The 19,357-nt window shown below is 52.7% G+C and overlaps 1 protein-coding gene across 1 annotated transcript in view; it reads right to left on the bottom strand.

Annotated features, from left to right (window-relative positions):
* Window positions 1–19,357, bottom strand: part of POC1A (POC1 centriolar protein A) — a 57,823-nt gene that overhangs the window by 1,053 nt on the left and 37,413 nt on the right. The window contains exon 10 of the mRNA XM_004676097.2: window positions 14,587–14,730. Coding sequence (XP_004676154.1) covers window positions 14,587–14,730 — 144 coding nt within the window. The remainder of the gene's footprint in view (window positions 1–14,586; window positions 14,731–19,357) is intronic.

The raw sequence follows: 19,357 nt of genomic DNA, 5'->3' as shown, positions 1-19,357 counted from the left end.
CAGTATCAGCAGCAGGACAGTGGGTGGCAGGGAGCCTGGTGCCCCTCAGAAGGGGGCTGGCCCACCAGTCATGCACCCAGCTCAGGCCTCACTCATTGCTGCTGCTGGCACTCACTTCACTCACCAAGGGCTGAGTGCATGCCAGGCCCACCCTGGGCACTGGGTGCATCCACTGTGACAAGGCATGGTTCCTGTGCCATGCAGCCTACTGGCATCAGAAAGGGGTCAGTTAAGAACAAAACTTTCTATTAATTTTACCCATTTGTATGTGGACTTCCCCAAGAGGTTTGGCCACCTTCCCTGCGGCTCCATGAAGGTTCTGGGCCTTGGTTCAGTGGAAAGGAAATTTTCCTTTCATATATTTAATAAAACATTGAAACATTTGGGGAGGGAGTTTCCCCTCTAAGGCTGCTATAAATTCTTGCAGCATCCTGCACCATGTCGGTCACTCATGGAGATGGTTCTGCCTGGCAGCTGGCCCCTTCTAACTAAGCTGGCTGAGGCTTTGAGGGCTCTGAACCCCGGGGCACAGGACAGAGCCTGAAAAGCTGCTGCCCTTGGAATATGAGATGCACCCCAAGAGGCACTGAAAGAGATGGTCACATTCTCCCAGCACCGGCCAGCCAGCCAGCCAGCCAGCCGCGGAGGGGGTCTGCATCTTGTAAAAGTGGCGGCGGAAACAGCCCTCGGCTGGCCTAGAGCAGCATTCCTGGAAGTTTCCATTGGCTGCTGCGAAACTCACACTGAGCCAAGCTCCAAACCCATTCTTCATCCAGACTTTTTCCAACGGCCCGGGACTCAAGGCCATGGCGGGGGAGCCAAGCCTGCTGCTTCCCTCTTCTGCCCCCACCCGTTTTTTTTTTTTTTTTTTTTAACTTTTCACAGGGACCAAATTTCCGAATGTGGAGGCAGAGGATCCTGAGCCAATATCAACACCAGAGGTGCTGGCATGTCATGAAGACACTTAGTTGCACGGTAGAAACATGGGCATTAGAATTTTTGCTATCATACATTTTGATCAGAAAAGCATTGCCTGCTTTAATGCAGCTCCCTGAAGGGAAGGTACCACAGCTGGGTCCTCTTTGGAAGCTCTGAGGGGCTGCTTCACAGGAGGTTGCAGACAGACAAGCTTACAGTATAGCCACAAGCCACAGCCTCTCAAACCACAGCTCCTCTCCCGGCCACTCCCTGGCTTCTCCCTCGCCCAGCCAAGCTTCTGGAAGAGCTGTGTCATCTCTGGTCTCCATCTCTCCTACCCCCTATAGCCCGAAGCCCACTCTGCCAAGATGCTGGGTGGCAGCCATGGGGCAGGGCCAGCCCACTGGGCATTTCCCAGTCACACTGGCTCCCCCATCCAGTCCTGTGTGAGCCAGAAGGAAGGCAGAGAAGGATTTCTGTACATGGGGACACTGGCATTCTCTGCTTCACATAGTTTTAATAATTCCACCTCAACTGCATGGATCACCTTTTCATGGACAACAGTTATTCCTCATGATAAAGTGTAACCTGAAGAATCCAGAATGCTGCTCTGGGCACAGAAACAGGGCACCTTGCGCTGGACTACAGTGCTGGAAAGTGGGCTCAGTGCCCTCGCCCAAGGGTCGTGGCTCTCAGCTACCAGCCAGGGGCAAAGTCACAGGGATCTAGAAGTTTCCTCTTCAAATTCATTCCTGTCAGAGGGCTACCTGGGAACCTGTTTCTGAAACACCTTCCCCTGCCGTTACCAGCAATTGCAAGGAAGCTATGACCCTCCTCCTGGAAAGTGAAGGCCTGAGAAGTAGTTTACACTTGAACATATTCTGTGGACCCCCAAGGGTTGAAAACTCAACCACCGGGGCCATCCTGGTGGTGCAAGGAGGTTAAGACGGAGCACTGTGAAGCTCTCTGCAGCCACTGCAGCACAAGTTCGATCCCGGCCAGGGAGGTGACCCACATGGCGCAGACCTCTCCTGTCTCACCCGCTGCTCTTAGCAATGGATTTCAGTCAATCTGCCAGTTCTGCTCCCCACCCTGGCTCCAGTGAGTCCTCTCACCCTCTGCATCTCTGGCCTGTACCCCAGTTCTGTATGAATAAATAAATAAATCTTTAAAAATAAGTAAATAAATAAAAAACAACTCAACCGCTGCCTATTTTGCAGACAAAGTCTGACCGTCACGACCGTGTGCGCGTCACCGGCGGCTGTGCCTGCAGTGCTGGCAGCAGGAGAGCCGCAAGCCCGGCATATTTACTGCTGAGAAAAAGGCGCCCACTTCCCTCACTCAGGCCCTCGCTGAGCATAGCCTGCGCAGGGCTCAGGGTGACGCTGCTGCAGAAAGACTCGGCGTGCACTGGCTCGAGGAGGCAAGTGCCGAGGACAGCACTGGCCTGCAGTGTGGGAACAGCAGTGGGCTGGCCTGGCCACAGCCAGGGGCAGAGGGCCCCAGAAACGAGGAAGAACAGAGGCCTAGAAGGAGTGCTCAGGCAAGAAGTAGGAAGGGCTGGGGTCCCCAGCTGAGGGGATGAGACCCCTCTGGCTCCTCTATGGGAGTGATCTGTGGAAAGGCTGCCTGACCAGGAAGGCAGGATGTAGGCAGGAAAGGGGGGATGATGTGTGGCTTGGCTGGTGAAGAGGGTTAAGGAGAAAAGCAGATACAACCAGAGACCCAGAGGTAGGAAGCACTACCACCTGGTGGTGAGCGACATGGTGACAAGAAGAAGGAGACTTACCCAGAGACCAACTGCACAGGACAGGATGGCCCTGAGCAGAGGCAGAGGGTGGGCCAAGGTGGGACAGGCGGAAGGCCCTGTGAGAGATGAGAGATCAGGCAGGCACAGTGGTCAGGGAAGAAGTCTGGGCCAGCAGTGGGCTACTGTGCGTCTCCGAGCTCGTCCTCAGTGCTGGGGGCCCAGGACCACGGGGATGAGCAAGAAGGGAGGCCAGTGAATCCACAGGCCCCAGATACTGAGCGACTGGGCAGGTGAGCTGAGGGCCAGACCAGGGATCAGGACATCAGTGAGGCTGCTGAACCCCACAGAAAAGTGGCCTGGCCCCTCAGTGAGTGACAAGGGAGGGAAGGCCCAACCTGGAAGACCCCCACCTACCCCCTCAAGAGGCAGGGGGTGCTGAAGGCTTTCGGGACCAAAACCAAGAGCAAGAAACAGCTAGAGTCAGGAGGTGTGGTTTCCAGAATGTCTTAGCCACCTGAGCTCTTGGGTAAAAACCGTCCCACAGCAGCTGAACAAGGGCATTGAATCTGAACCCTCAATTTCCTGCACAGGGGACAAGAGACATTGTGATCTCTCTCCTGTTGAGATAACAGTATCAGGGAGAGTGCACTTCTCTCTCACAGTTCAAGATGTGTAAGATATTTTATGTGACACCATGAAGGGCAGAGTATGGCATAAAAATAACTGAATTTAAAGCAACAGGCTTGCATTTTTAGTCTCCCAAGAACTTTACTGATGCCCAAAGAAGCTGCATCAAAATGCCAGTCTTTGGTGACATGACTGACACCCAGGGCCCCCAACTCCCAGGGGGAGAGGTCACAACCCAGGGGGCATTTTGACAGACACCAGGCTCCACACCTCACTGCCTGTGATGCTTTTCTGTACCAGCCTCGATTTATCAGGCGTCGACGGAGACTGAGTCTAACTCCAGAATGTCTCCCAGTGGCCCGCAATGGGGACCGAGCCTCAACAGGCCTATCTCTGTTGGCCTCCAGAGGTGGGCAAGGGGAGCCTCCACTTGTGATGTGGGTGACCGGGGACTCAGGTCATTTGTGGTGCTGAGCGAGGCCAAGATGGGTCTGGAGGGCCTCTGCCTGATTCCTCAGCTAGTGAGGGCAGCGTGACCTGGGGGACGAGACACTTCTACAGCTTCTGCATATGGGATGGGAGAGTCCAGCGCTCCCTGAGAATGAATCCCCCTTCCTATAGAGGTGCAGGCCCCTTCTGTCCACATTCTGGCGCCTCTAGTGATGTCATGGCACTCTCCCTGGGCTTTGCAGGCCTTTCCTTTGTCCCTCCTCTCTCCTTTGCTTCCTAGGCCTCCACTGTCTCACCTCAGATGCCCTCCCCTTCTTTCCATCCTGCCAATCTCTTTCTCCCAGTCTGTGTTTCTCTTAAGGTGGGCATGTGCTGCATTTTTCCTTAGCTCTTATCCCCATTTCTGCTTCCTTTTTAGGACTCCTCTCATCCCCTTTCCACTTTGTCTTCCCTTGATAAGACTCTGGCAAACAGATGAGAAAGTCTGTGTTTGGGACAAGGCAAGGAGAGAAGGAACAGGATGTGTCAGCCTGGACCACAGGTGGTCTGGGCTCCTGACAGGGCTCCCCTGCCCTCGGGCTGAAGCCAGGACTGACAGACCTGGAAAGGAGAGCTCCATCTCTGATAGGGGTCCAGAGGGCCTTCATAAGAAGATAAGACAAGATACACGAAAGTAAGTACTTTCCAAGCACAAGGTACAGCGCGTGCAAAGGCCCTGAGGCAGAGAAGAACATGGTTTGTTCTTGGAACTGTCAAAAGCCGTGTGTGGTTGATTTGGGGTGATTAAAGCAGGAAGAGAATGTGGTGGCCACAAGAAGTTTACAAAGAGGAGGCGCCCCAGGGACAGCCTAAATGGGTTAGAAATAGGAACCTCCACTCCCTGCACTGCCTTACTAGGTTCAGAGGTCTGAGCAGCTAAAGGTGCAGAATGGTGCTCCTGGGTGGCCAGCTCTCAGAATGCTGGTTCCAGAGTGACCCTGAAGGGCTCTGCTGGGAATGGGCACCTCAGAATACAGCCCACTGGCACATCCACTGAGCCAGATCCTGTCTAGTAGCTGGTCCTCCTCCCAGAGCCACTGTGGCTGCCACCTTTGCTGAAGGCATCTCTCGGGACCTCCAAGGGCAAATGTAGCAGGAAAACTGGAGCAATAGCAAAGCCCCAAGGGGCCAGAGACACCCAGAGACCCACCTGACCCCATCATTCAGTCAGGTGCCCACCACAGCAGCAAACTCTTAGGCACATAGCACCAGCCCTGAGCTGGCTGGTCTGAGCTGGTTCTGGGCGAAGCTGCTCCATCTCCTCACAATGAACATTCTAGAGGAGCAAAGCACAAGGCGGTCAGCCCTCTGTCCATCTGCAGTTCTCTGTCCTTTGGCTCGTCCTCTACAAATGCTTCCTCGTGTGCTGCTCTCACGCCACGTTTCCCCACTGCAGTGGTCACCCGCAATCCCAGCCCTGGTGCAGATCCTGTTCCCAGGGTATTTCTCCAGGTCAGCCTCCTGTTCCATGAAGACCCCTAGATGATGCATGGGACCCCTCTCAGGTGAACAATCTTGGCTTCTAGGACAGATTTCCTTCTAGGAACGTTGAAGCCAGGTGACATGAAGGTGAACAGGGGGGTAGTACCAGAGAGAGACTGACATTGGAGGCAGAGTACCCCCTTTCCTTAAGCAGTCTGCTGGGTCCAGGGGAGTGATCTAGCGGGGAAGCAAGGAGACTGGGGCATCAATGTCTAAATAAGCAAGGAGTGGGCAAGAGGGCTGAAAAGTGGGCGGGGTGCCTTACAAGCAGGAGTCTGCCAGAGTGGCAGCCTGGGAGACCTGGGTGAAGAGCAGGAGAGGGCAGTGGGAACGGTAAGCACAACCAGGCAGAAGGCTGGCAAGTCGGTGAGTGGGGCAGGGACTGCAGGAAGGGCTAGAGGTGGGGAGATGAATAGCACAGCCAGGCTGGGATGTCCAAGACCCATCTGGCCGCACTGACGGGCTGGTCAGGCCAGTGGTATTAGGCGGTTGTTGGAGGAGTCTCCTCTCCAGGCCTCTGGTTCTTCGCTCCCAGTGACCGAACCGGTCAATATCCATCCTTACACCTTGGCTTCCCGGTCTCTCCCAGGTCACCCTTGACCCCCAGTCCTCCACTCAGCTTCAGTAGAGTCCCTTGCTTGTCTAAGAGCTTGGGCATAAAGGGCAGACTCCTTGACATGGCCACCATGTGCCACTCTAGTGCTCCTGTCACTACTGCTCTCTGCCCAAACCCAACTACCTGGACCTCTAACCCAGCCATCCTGCCCAAAGGAGTCCTCCTTCCCCTAGTCGCAGGTGCCTGCCTCCTCCTCACCTAGAGGGTCATGACTGTAGTGAGGGTGGCAGGGGTGGTGGAATCCCTGGAAAATGTGGCCAGAGTGACTCCCGGTCCATCCCATCTTCATGCTGTATAGTCAACGTACAGACTCCGGAACTGTGGCCTGGGTCCCAACCTAAGCTCAGCCACTAACTTGCTGAGTGGCCTTGGACAAGTACCTGCCTCAGGGCTTCAGGGCCCTTCTCTGCACAAGGCACTGCCTGCGGGCTGCACTGTACGAGCTACTACTGATGTGGTGCCTGCTCAGTGCCAGGCTGCACCTTGGGCAACATGGCTCCCCCAGCTGCTGCCTTCACACGGGCCAGGCCTGAGCTCTGGGCTGCTGGGGGACCCCAGGCACAGATGGAGCTTGATGGGGCCCTGAAGAAATGAGCTGTGGTCAGGCCCGAGCCACCAGGCCACGTGATGGTCGGGCTGCTTTGTAAAGTTTGCCTGTGATGGAACGTTCCTTTGAATCATTTATTTGGGCTCCTCCAGGAGGTCTCCCTAGAAGGACTGGGATGCCCCAGTCCTCTCCCAACACAGGAGCCCGACAGCTGAAGGTGGATGCCTTGAGCATCAGGGAGCCCCTAGCTGCTCCCGGGGGCATTTGTGCCAGGCTGTGGGAAACGTCCCAGGCAGGTCATTGGCTATAGTGTACAGAATGTCTAACTTTCCTATGGCTTCACTGCAATGATGGAAAAATGTGGAATTAATCTACCCCTGTAGCATGGTTTGGACTTCACTTGTATTCCAAAGATCTAAAACAGATGCAATAAAAGGGGAATCTCTGCTGTGGGGTCTTGTGAGCTATCAAAACAAAGCAGGGCTGCTAGGCCAGCGCCTGCCCAGCTCTGCCTTGTCTCCTGCCAGGCCGAGCTTTGTCTGTTGGTGTTATGTGTGGTGGCGGGCGGGTAACGGGGGGATTGTGTGTGCGCACGTGTATCCATGTGTTCCACAGGCAGGGCCCTGTCTTGCAGATGGTGCCCTGGTCGGTCTGTTGCTATGTATCAGGAGTTACTGGGGGCGGTCAGAGGGATCAGCCCAGCTCCCTGAGACACAGTTCTCCCCACCACGCAAGGCTCTGCCACTCAGCTCCAGTCTGTCTGGTGCCTGGACAGACACAGTTGGACACAGGGGCCATCAAGCGACCTGCAGACAGCTGTCTGTGTGTCAGCACCACGGGGCAGGGGTGCTACTCTTGCTCACTAACGTCTCCCTGCTCCCAGCATGTAACAGGTATACACTGAATGCCAGAGGGACAAGTAACCTTGAGTGCCGTGGGGACGCCCAGACTGCAGGTCCGGCCCCAGGGAGTCTAAGGGCAGCTCTAGGGATAAGACTTTGGCTGGTGAGGAACATTCCTGCCAGCTTGGGCCTTGGACTGGTGGACTTGAGAAGGTGATGGGGGAGAAAGAGGAGAGCCGGCTGACGGGAGGTGCCCATCCCCCACCAGCTAGCTTTGGGAGGGAGGAAGCCACAGGCCTGGAGCCGGAAATGGGGGTGCACAAAGCAGGCAGCAGTCCAGGAAGCATTCAGTTTCCTCCCTTCCCACCTTAGGCCTGATTTGATGAAGACTAAAAGCTTCATGGCCTGGACTTCGGGGTGTGTGTGTTGGGGGGTTAGGGGTGAGGAATGGAGGTACCCTCTCACACTGAGGTCTAACAAGCTAACTTGCCCAGGATCGCATACAGCAGATGCACTAAAACACACGTTCCTAAGCAAATTCCTCCCAATTCTCCGGGGTCAGCACTTGGACACCCCCCGCACCTCACAGCTAACAGCACAAAATGAGCTTCAGTCTCCTGGGCCCACAGGTTCATGTTTCTGTTTTGCATTATCTCAGGGATATAGGATTTCTCTGACACTCTGCATCTCCCAGCCCCTGCCTCCACTGAGGGTCAGCTCCCTTCAGAAGTACACACACACTATTATCCACGGGTGGACTAGCCACTGGGTTAGGGGGTCTTGTCTAATTTACCTTCCTCACAGCTTCATAACAATTTCCTTTAAATAAACAGCCTTTCTGTATTACTGCTCAGCCGCCCTTCCTAAAGTTGGATGCTTAGACCCATGAGGTACTGCCCACATTAGGAGGGAGGACTGGAGCTGCACGCCCTGCTGACGCTGGTTTGGGTTCAAGCTCATATCTTTGCCAGCATTGGGCAGGCCTGCAGGTGTCGGTGGGGACAGGCCCCGAGGTGCAGGATGTCAGTCACTGCTTGGGGTAGGTTCTGCTGTACTGACTCCAGGGTGAGTCCAGGCAGACCAACTGAAACACACTGCTGAGGGGAGCAGCGGGCGGGCCAGGAGAGGGCTGCTGCGCCATGGGCTGTCAGGTCCCTGGCTGGGGATCTAACCGTGCTGCAGTGGCTGACAACAGCTTCACAGTGCTGAGACTTAACCCTTTACACCACCAAGAAGGGCCCAGCGCTCCATTTCTTCACAGGCTAACTTCTAACAATCCACACTGAGTATTTAACTTACCAAGACCTGAGAAAACGTAAGTGTCCCAAGGCAGAGAGACGGCTCGGGAGCTGGCTGGAGCTCTAGAAATCTCCAGACAGCCTGGCAAGTCAGGCTGTGGCCCTGACCCTCAAGGATGAACAAGGCCTCGCAGTCTGTGCCCTGCTGAGAATAGCTAAGTGGTGGCTGAAAACCTGACCTGTCATCATGGCCAGTCTTCTGGGGCCACTGGTTGTACAAAACAGAATGGGGGTGGCGAGGGCGGGCACAGAAACGGCCCTCCAGATGCCTGCCACACCTGCTGAATTCAATCTTTCTTTCTGCTTACTGTCCTTCAGCCACCGCTACTGGGGACATGGCGAGGGTGTGTGCCAACAGTGCAGGTCTAGACCCGCCCTACAGCGCGGCAGGCCTGCCTTCCATGGCCCTGCCCCAGTGTGGCCAAGAGGTATAGTGTCCCCGGCAGTCCCTTGGAGCTGCCTGTCATAACCAGAATAAATCCTAGACTCTTTTTTGTGGCCTATGATTGGCCCTTACTTGGAGAGCCCTTGGGTGCCCGGGAGAGCAAGAACAAGTCACCTGGAGTCTCCTTCATCCCTGCTCTCAGAAAGAGCCCAGAACAAGATGTTCCTACATGGATCTTGCCACCCCTCCCCCACCCCCAGGCCTCTTGGGCCTCACAGAAGAACTCTCCTATGACTATGAATATCCCCAGGCCCAGCGGTTACTAGAGCCATCTGGTGAGCGAGTCCTTCAATCTGAAGCTTCTTTGGGGAGGAAAGGACTTTGGCTGCAACTACCGATGGGACAGAAGGGGGAGCTGCCATCAGTGCCTGATGCGACGACAAACGTGAGCTCACCCTGTCTGAATGCTGCCTTCATGGCGGGCCCTGACGTGGTATGGGAGCACACTCCTTCGTGCCTCTGCATTTGCAAGCTGAGAGGAACATAGGCGCAAAAATGCCAAGAGCAACAGAGCTGGGCAGGATCAGGGCCCAACTGCCCCCTGCAAACAGCTAGTCAGACCCCAAGTGTGTCTCTGGTACAGACCAGAGTATCTACAGTCCCTTGTCCCCAGGAAGCAGCCTCTTAACAAGAGGAAAAACAAGTCTCTTGTCTCTAAACCCCAAGTGGCAGGAGCTCAGGATGTTCTGAACTCGACTTTGGCCGAAGGGCATTCCATAAATGGATCAAGAGAACTGCCAAACCCACTCAGGACTACGTAGGCCAGGTGTGAGCTATGGCTGTGCTGATGGGAAAAGAGGGTGCTTCTGTGGAAGCCAGACAACCACCCCATGGCGCAGCCTATGTGTGTGTGCCGTCGAGAGGATGGCCTGAACCTTACAAATGGGTAGCGGTGATGACTCTCTCCGCACCTTCCAAGTTCAGTCTGGGTACACTTGAGGGCTAGCCCAGAGGAAATGGGGTAACTGCTTTAAAATCTGGAGTCTGTTTCCATAAACTATAGCTGGTATACTCAGGAAAGGGAGGTAATAAGAGTCCCCGAGAGTGGCCAGATAACTTGACCCACATCATGGCAGGCCGGTGTCCCCATCGTCCCCACCACTGTGCAGCCAGAAGCCTTACCCAAGCTGTCCATCAGGTAAGGATCTGCCAGAACTACGTGCAAGGTGGGGGAGGTCAGGGTGTCACCAGGCCTTGGCCACTCTCTCCAACTCCCCAAAGTATGCAAGCTAAAACCCTTGGCCTTGATGAATTAGGTTAGACTGTCCAACAACCTGGATAGTCGACAAACGTAAAGGCAGAGACCCAAGCCAACAGGGCTGGGTAGACCTGCCCCTGCCCACTTCCCACTGCGAGCATGTTCCCGTCCTGGGGCCCAGCAGCCCCATGAGTCACAGGAACCTGAACGTGACATCAGAGCATTGCTGTGGCCAGCCTCAAGCACGGGCACCATAAAAAAACACAGTGCAGGAATTTCATGGCTCGGTATTTTTAAAAAGCAGCAAGATGTGAAACTGGAGTCAAAAATAACTTTGCTGTGGGCTAGAGGCAAAACCACTAAGCCTGTTGTAGGGCCCAGGCCCTTCACTGCAACTTCCCACACTCCTGGACACTAGCCACAACTGGGGCTCTGACCCTTCACCCTTGAGGAAGATCAAGGGCTTTTGCAACTAGACACCACCTGAACCTCTATCACTCACGAACCGTGAAGGGAGGCTCTGAGAGGACAAGTAATCAGTGAAGAGGGCCAACGTGAGTGCATGCAGGACAAAAGCTGGCTGCGCGACAGACTCTGCTCCCTGCCCTCCCAGCACCTACAAAAGGACAACTTACTTGATAGCACCCACCCCCGAGGATTTGAGGGGGAAGAACATCTAGATGAGGGCTGTCGGGACAGCTCTGAGTGCCCACCACTAAGCAGGCGGGCTTGTGGCCAGAGTCCACCTAGAGTCCCTGTAGCTTGGGGGCAGCGAGGGCATTAACTCCTGGACCTACTCCTTCCTGGAGAAAACCCCTTTTTTTCCCCTCTCACTCACTTTCTCCTGCTTAGCCAAACCATTAGTTTTCATGGCAGTTCAAAAGTACTCCTGGGGGAACCTCCCTCGTAGCGCAGCACTATGAGGCTATCCACAGCCACTGTAGCATGAATTCGATCCTGGCTAGGGAGGTGACACGTGTGCATGGCAGACCTCTCCTGTCTCGCTCCACTGCTCCCCTCAGCAGTGTGTTTCAGTCAGTCCACCTGTCCTGTTCCCCACTGTCTCTGGTAAATCCTCTCACCGCCTGTACCTCTGGCCTGTATCCCATTTCTTATATGAATAAATAAGTAAAACACTCCTGGGACCCAAGTCTAGCAGTTACAGAGGCCTGTGGAATGTTCACTCCTGCCCATGTCACCAGGTCCCCCTGGTATGAATTTCCCACACTGCACCTTGGAGAATATCAACTCAGTGGAGTGGCCCACCAGCCTAGCACAGCCAGGTAACCAACCGCTTTGTATGTTACAAGAGACTATGGGGAGTAACAGCATCTCCTAGGGCCACCCAGATGATGAATGCTGGAGCTGACCTCAAAGCCAGGCTGACAGGCTGGTGGCTCGCTGGGCTGAGCTGAGCAGTACTAAAATCCAAAAGGGTCCCCACAGCTGCTCAGAACATGGCATATAGCTGAGATCAAGGTCCAAGGAGCTTGGCGGGGATCTCCCCCACACTGAGAAGGGTCAGGGCAAGGAGGCGTGATCTTCGGCTGGTAATCTCAAGACCTAGCCTGCCGAGCTCTGTGAGCACAAAGCCCTGAGCACGAGGTTTTGGTCTTAACTTTCAGAAGGGTCAAGTTTGGTTTGCAGATGAACTTCTCAATGACATCATCCCTAACGACACCAAAACTGTTTATCAAGGGAAGCTGGGCAACCTCTGATCCTCAGGCATCCTGAAGAAGCCCATTATGTGGACCCCAGGACTGTCCATGCACAAGTCATGGGTGCCATCCTAGCAGCCTATCTGTGCCAGGCATAGGGCTAGCTGCTGGGCCCCAGAGGGCAGGACATGAGGTCACCAAAGAAAGCCCTTGGAAAGTGGCAACCTCAGATAAACACAGGAGGACAATAATGATGAAGCGTGATCCCACATTCTGCCAACTTTCCCTCTAAACAACTCAGACTCACAGGGACACCTGACAGACTGGATCAGATTCTCAGATCCTTGGTCCTCAGATCAGTGCCAAATGGGCCACACACATCCAGTGAGGACAAGATTCTTGGGCCACACCCTGCCTGTTGAGCAGGCGTTGAGGAGTGTCCCGGGGCAGCAGGCTCCGTGGCGCCATCTGTAAACATCCCTGGCCACTGGCCGCTGCAGCCCCCATGGTGCCCTGGAAGGATGTTCTGCAGGACAGATGTCTGAAGGATCTAGAAGGTAGAGTTTATCTCTCAGAGGTCTCTTTGAAGTAGACTTCTGTGTGGGGAAGGAAGCAGGAGAAGACCATGACTCAGACGACACTGAAGCAGGAGTCAGTGTTGGGTGGCCAAAGTCACCCCTGCCCTTCCCGAGCACAGAGGCATGTCAGGATTGCAAGATGTACTCACTGAGGGGGCAGCGTCTGAGACCAAGACCCACAGACCAAGGAGGCTGGAAAGGATAGGGGCAGCTGCCTGGTTCAGGGGAACCTTCCAAGAGGGGACTGCCCTCAGCCATCCGGTTCCAAGAGGCGGGGGTGGGGAATCTCCTTCACCAGTGGGGATTGCTCTGGCACACCAGAGTGGCTGAACACTTCAGCTAGAGCCACAGCCCCAAAGAGGAGGTAACCTGAACATGAAAATGGGCTCCATGCAACAGGGCCTTCAGCTGTGGTGCCCAGTTTCCTTAGGGCACCACAAGCCCATTAGGTACACGCCTCACTTTGTGCTGTCAGGAACACTCAAACATTGTCTGTTTGGCAGAGCAGGTGACCGGCTGACGGGCTTGGCATCTGGTTGGGGGTGGAGTGTCACTTGAATTTGCAAAGGGACTGAACAGTGCGAAGTAGGACAAGGGTGCAGAGACACCCAGAACCCACAGCCCAAGGCCACCGAGAGCCTTCTCTCTGTCTGTGATGTCAGTTTCCTTTAAAGTTACTATCATACTCCTAAGTGCTAACACATAACAAAGCCCTCCATGTGTACCCTAAAAACACAGCGGCAGGAAATGTTTTTAGTATTATACTCTTCTGGATCCAATGAAACTATTTTTAAACATCTTCTCAGACTTTATTTCCAATTTTATCTCATAAAGTTCTAATTGATTCCACCTCCCCTGATCTCTCACTTGACAAGGCTGCGAAGAACATGAGACAGGCTCAGCTCTGACGGGGTCTGAAGTGGGGGTTTTGCTCGTCTTTGCGTGCTGCTCATCTCTAGCACAAGCCTTCGCATGGGCTGATGAGCTTTCAGGCAAGCCGTGGAGGTGCCCTGGAGCCCCACAATCCCCCAACCACTGACATCTGAGCTTTCCCTGCCATGGGCTGAAGGTGTGCAGCCCCGTCTGGGATGCTGTGGCACTCCGTGGGCCACGTGACACAGGTGGAGGGGCTCTTCTCACTAGTCTGGGGTCCAGAAGCAGGGAAAGGAGGCCTGGCCCCTGAGCCCCGTCTCCATCAAACTCAAGGATACTTTGTGTTGTCCTGCAGCCTCATTCCGCCCATGAGTTGGCACAGGAGAGGGACGCTGAGCCAAGGAGAGACGGGGCCTACAGATCTTTAAGTCCTGCCTTGGCCATGCTACGCCACCACCTACACAACACATGCCGGCGTGCTGGGCTTCACTCCCTGCCCGGATGCACCCATGGGCCCCTCCAGACCGACAGACTGTTGCCTGTCTCAGGACCACTCTCCCCCAGGGTGAGGTAAGCCCTCTGCAGTGCTGGCAGCCACCTGTCAGGGCACTTTGCTCTTGCCAAAACTGCTGCACTGTGTGTTATAAGCTGCCAGAAGTATCTCCAGAGGGCCCGGCCCACATCTGTCTCCACGGGGAGGGCAGTCAGGGCCACAGCTCACTAGCATTTAGTGAGCCTAGTTAGGGTTAGTTACGGGCTAAACACTTACCACATACTCATTTCCTTTAATCTTTCCCACAAATGTGAGAGGTGGAGCTCACGACCCCACACATCACAGATAAACACAATGGGCCAAAGGGATTTCCCCGAGGTTGCTCAGAGGCAGAGTAGTGCAGCCCACACCAGAGCGAGGCACTGATGTCTTGACTCACAGCTCAGAGCTGCCTGGCATGTCCCTGGCGAGTCCGCTCAAAGAAGAGTGGGCTTAGTGGACAAGGTTTCTCTCAAAAGCCTGCTGGGCTAGGCCTGTGTGGGTATACACTGGCAGGATTCCACACTGGTGATTTTGGGGTCCAGTGGAATGCCAGGGCTCAGATGTCTCTGTAGTTCAATTCCCAGACAGGCACTGATATTTCACTAATTGGGGCTGGAAACTAGGTCCATCATTTCTGTATTTTAAAAAATTTGGCACTTGCTAATGAACTTTGAAGTGTCTGAATGTCAGACCAAGGTCAGACATGGGGTAAACTCCCGCCTTGGCCTACCTGGGTGAGGACGTCCAGCTGGCCCACGATGTGCTCCAGGGTGCTGGTCAGTGTCTGGGGCATGCTGACAGGTTCCTGGGGCTGGCTCAGCACCGACTCCTGGCTCCTGCCCCTGCCAGATGGCACAGGGAGATCCACTTCTGGCTAAAAACAACAAAAGCAGAGAAAGCCCCGGGGTCTTAATTCAGGGCTTGAGGAGACACTGGGAGAGGAGGAGCCCCTCCAAAGGATTAAATGGAAAACCACCAACAAACTGGATAAAATGAATTCCAAATGTTGGTGGGAAACAGTGGTGTGTAGTGTTCCCACATCCAGGCCTGCACCCCTTTCCAGACCTACCTTACTGAGCAGAGGTCATGAGTAAGGAGCGTACTCTCAACTGACTCTTGAGGGACCTTTGGGGGCCACCTGCCAATGCTTCATATAGCCTGTACCCTCCATTAAGTCTCTTGACCTCTTGGTCTAAGTCTGAGGTCACCCTCTTTCTGGTTAGTTCAACGCCAAGCCCCACGCCCAGAATGGCCAGGCTTCACTAAGGCCTTCCCAAGGCCCCAGCAGTTGTCAGACAGAACTAGGAGCATTGTTTCAATCTTGTCCTGGCACAGAACCCCTGGGAAATAGGGATTTCTATGCGACTGTCCTGACCAGAGGAGGTGGGAGCCAGCATCCACAGGATTGGTGCCTTGAGCTGCTTCAAACAGGTCACCAGGAATGTGAGGGGTTCAGTGATTCTGCCTAAGGTCTTTCAGACCCCATCAAAGACAAGTGATTTCTAAGGTCTCAGAGCTTCCAATTTCTTTGGGGGAATGGTTCTCTATGGGAATGACGTGCTTGGTGAGGTTCCCACACTTGTGGTCATCCCCAAAGCCCCAGTAACCCATACATGCAGACATGCTTGGGGTTCTGAACCATGACCTCATTAATGGACATCCCAAACATAACATTACCTCGTCTCTCACTTGACTTCACCAGTCTTCCAGGATACTCTGGCACCTTCAGTAGAAAATCAAGCCCTTGCCGAGGCCTTCTCTCCCATCAGCCTCCCTCCACAGTATCCTCTAGCCACTATACTCTCATGCCTAGCTCTGGAGGTCCACTCCATCGGTAGAAGGGCCACACTTCTTTTTTCCTGCTTCCAGCATCCACTCTCACTTTCGACACCACTCTCAGAAGCTGCCCTGTGGTCCTAGTACCTGGGCCTGTGATGTCCCTGCCCTGCTGCGTCTTTGGCCAGTGCATCCCCAGAGCAAAGACTTGTGAATGGGAGCAATCAAAGCTAGCCTGCCTACAGGGCCTGCTGCCCACCCATGTTTGTGTTCCTTGCTGGGCTGCTCATCACTCCTTCCTCCTCCATACCCAGGACCTAGGTTCAAAGCTGCCCAAAGCACTACAGAGGCAAGGCTAGACCACCTAGGACTTCAGCCCTACGGCTATGGCCACTGGAATATTCCAGCTATGACAGGCTCACTGGGATGTCTGCACACCTGCCCACCGCCTGGTCTTGGCAACACTACCTGCCTGTGCAGCCACCTTCAGTGGTTGGCTCGCATTGGAGTCTGTCTATCTCTTCGATGAGTCTACAGTGGCTCTGCACATGCTCACTTAGTGGGCATCAGAGTCCTTGAAAAGACTCAACCCAGGAGAGGACTCCCAAACCAGCCAAGGAGTTCAGCGCATGGGCTGCATGTTTTCTTTTAGTTCTAATCACAAAGATAACAAACTCTTGAGTGCAAGTCTATTTGAACTTGAAAAACGCAGGCCCTGGAGATTACAGGAGAAGCTGAATGTGAAACACGAGCCAGAGGGGTGCTGTTGAAAGCAGCGGCAGTCCCATGTTTGTATGTCCTCTGCCGGCTTGCTTGCCACAGTGCTGGGGCCATTTTGTAAGTCCTGGCCCACTGCGGGTAGGGCTCTTTCAGCCTGTGGGAATCAACGCACTTCAGACTGCAGATCTGAAGAAAACAATACAGACTCCTCAACACCATCCTTGCTGGTACGGCCATCACCCCACCACAGTGGCCCCCAGACCAAGGCAGTTGTCACAGACACAGCAGAGAACATCTGGGAAAAGTGCAACCCAGGGAGACTGGCTGGCACTATGCTCCACCACTGACGTGAGGCCTCACGTCAGGAGCTGGGGGCCTCTGAGGGGATGCAGGGGAGTCACCAAGCATGTGAAAGCAAAAAATTAAGCTTTCACATGCTTGGTGACTCCCCTGCATCCCCTCAGAGGCCCCCAGCTCCTGGGTATAATATTTTCTGCATCATCCCCCACACCACCTACCCAGGAATGTTGCCCAGCACGGAGCTAAACACAGAGAAGGCCTTCCACAAACACTCCGGTGCCTCAAAGGGCCAAGCCCACCACCACGGTGACATTCCTGTGTGATGAAACCTTCCCAACACCATGACCAGCAGCCCTACCCACACAGCACTGCAGCTCTCCCCTGCACTCCAGCACCCTGGAGATGTGGCATTGCCCCAAGAGCTTGGCAAATAAGCGATAAAGCAGAGATAAGAAGATGATGGGCACGAGCAGGAAGAGAGGCACATACCAAGGCTATGAGTAACAATAATGGCAGAATAACCAGAGCTGCATTAAAGGGGAAAAACCATTAGCACTTCCTTCAACATCAAAGGCCACTGGGGCCTTGCCTGGTGGTTCTAGGTCAAGCGAATCACAAGTACATCACCGGGTTAACCACATTGCATTCCTACAGAACTGCACCACCTCTTTCACTTTTACCAAACATAAACATCCTAACACCAACAGAAAGAAAGCTGAAATTTGGAACACATAACTCTATTTAACTTTGTGGTACTCTCACTTAGGTTCTGAGAATGCCCTACTTCTGAGGAATACAGGACCTGTCTCAAACTGAAGTGGGACCAGGACAGCAGAGATGCCGCAACAAAGCCAACAAAGCAAGCACCAAATATGCAGGAAGAGCCCCCAAGTCTATGGCTGGCAGAGGGGCATGCCCCCAGGGAAGCTGAGATGGGGAGAGTGGGAAGCAAGAGTATTAGGAAAAATCCCCCAGCACCCAGACTTCACCCTTAAAAAAAAGCCAGTAGTGAAATAAGCCAGAAAGAAAAGGAAAAATACTGGATAGTTTCACTCATAGCAGGAGTATAATGGACCAGGAGAGAAAATAATAATAATGAACAGCTATAGACCAGAGACATTTTATGGGGGTGGAGTGGGGAATAGGATCACAAACAGAGGGGGGAGGGAAATGCACAGGACTATGGTGATGGCACATGGGGTGATTTGGTGATGCGAAGCCCACGGGACTACCAGAGATGGAAAAAGGCACAAAAATGATGTAAAAATTAGCTATTATATTATATATATATAAAAAAAGAATTCAGGCGGAAGTAACATCTTCAAAATAATTTTAAAAAACTAAGCCAAGTACAATTCCTGATAAGATTGACTAGTTACCTCAGTTTCTACAATGCTAAATGCAATGTCTAGCATTCAATAAAAAATTATGAAACACACAAAAAGGCAAAAAAAAAGAAAGAAAGAAAAGGAAAAGAAAAACATACCATTGTTGAGACAAAACAATCAGCAGAATCAGATTTAAATGATTTAGATGGTGACACTAGCAGACACAGGATTTAAAATAAATATGATTAATGTGTCAAAGTTTCAACTGGAAAATGTATACAATGCAGATGAGCAGATAGGAAATTTCTCCCTGACATCATAAGAAAGGGTCGCTATAGGAAAGACTGGAGCTCTCTCCGTCTTAATGCCTCTCAGTCTGAGAAGACTCCACACTATGACAGCCAAGTGGCACTTTGCCCCAGACCCTGTGACACTCTGGACTAGTTCCATTCTCAGTTGTGAGAACGTTGTAACGTGTACAATAAATCATCCCTCCTGCTATTATTGCTCTAGGGTGAAAAAGTCAATAGAAACGCTAGAAATAAGAAATCCATTAACAAAGATGAAGAATGGCTCTGATGGACCATTAGCAGACTCAACTCAGCTCCGGAAAAGAAATCAATGACCTTAAAGTTAGATTAGTCCCTCAAACTGAAACACAATAGGAAATAAACCAAACCAAAACAAAAACCAGACAGACAGAAAAGAACATACATAAGCTATATGGGACTATATTAAATTAATACACGTGACTTGAATCCCAGAAAAAGAAGAGAAAAAAGGGACCAGGATCATTTTTTATGGTGCATGTTTGCTGGTAGTAAATTCTCTCAGTTTTTATTTGAAAAGTGTCTGTAATTTGACTTCATTTCTAAAAGATAGTTTTGCTGACTACAGAATTCTGTAGACAGTTTTTTCCTTTCAGCGTCTTCAGGTATATATAGTTTTACATGAAAATTGTACTGAAGTCTTACCTTTTCCCTCTGTATATAAATGTGTCATTTCTCTGCATACCTTTGTTACTGTCTCTTAACCTTTGGTTTTTGGAGAGCAGACATATACTTTGTGTAGGGTTTTGGTTTGTTTTCCACTTTTTCTTTAGTCTTTTGTCCTTACTCTACTTTCTTGAATCTGTGGTTTGATGTCTTTCATTATTTTTGAAAAATTCTTGGCCATTGTCTTTCATTGCATGAACAACATGAAATTGGTTATTTGTCTACTATGGCTACTCTATCAAACTGTCACACTTGATGGCCTCAAACAACTTAAATGCATTTCTCTCAGAGTTCTGGAGGCCAGAAGTCCAGACTCCCTGTGGAGGCAAGGGGGAGGCCTTGCCTCTTTTGGCTTCGACTGGCTCCAGGATTCCCTGATTTT

Source organism: Condylura cristata, unplaced genomic scaffold (assembly GCF_000260355.1).
Source record: "Condylura cristata isolate star-nosed mole 26May11 unplaced genomic scaffold, ConCri1.0 scaffold00004, whole genome shotgun sequence".
Classification (NCBI taxonomy): domain Eukaryota; kingdom Metazoa; phylum Chordata; class Mammalia; order Eulipotyphla; family Talpidae; genus Condylura; species Condylura cristata.
Note: the sequence above shows the minus strand (reverse complement) of the source record. Positions and strands in the feature narration are given on the sequence as shown.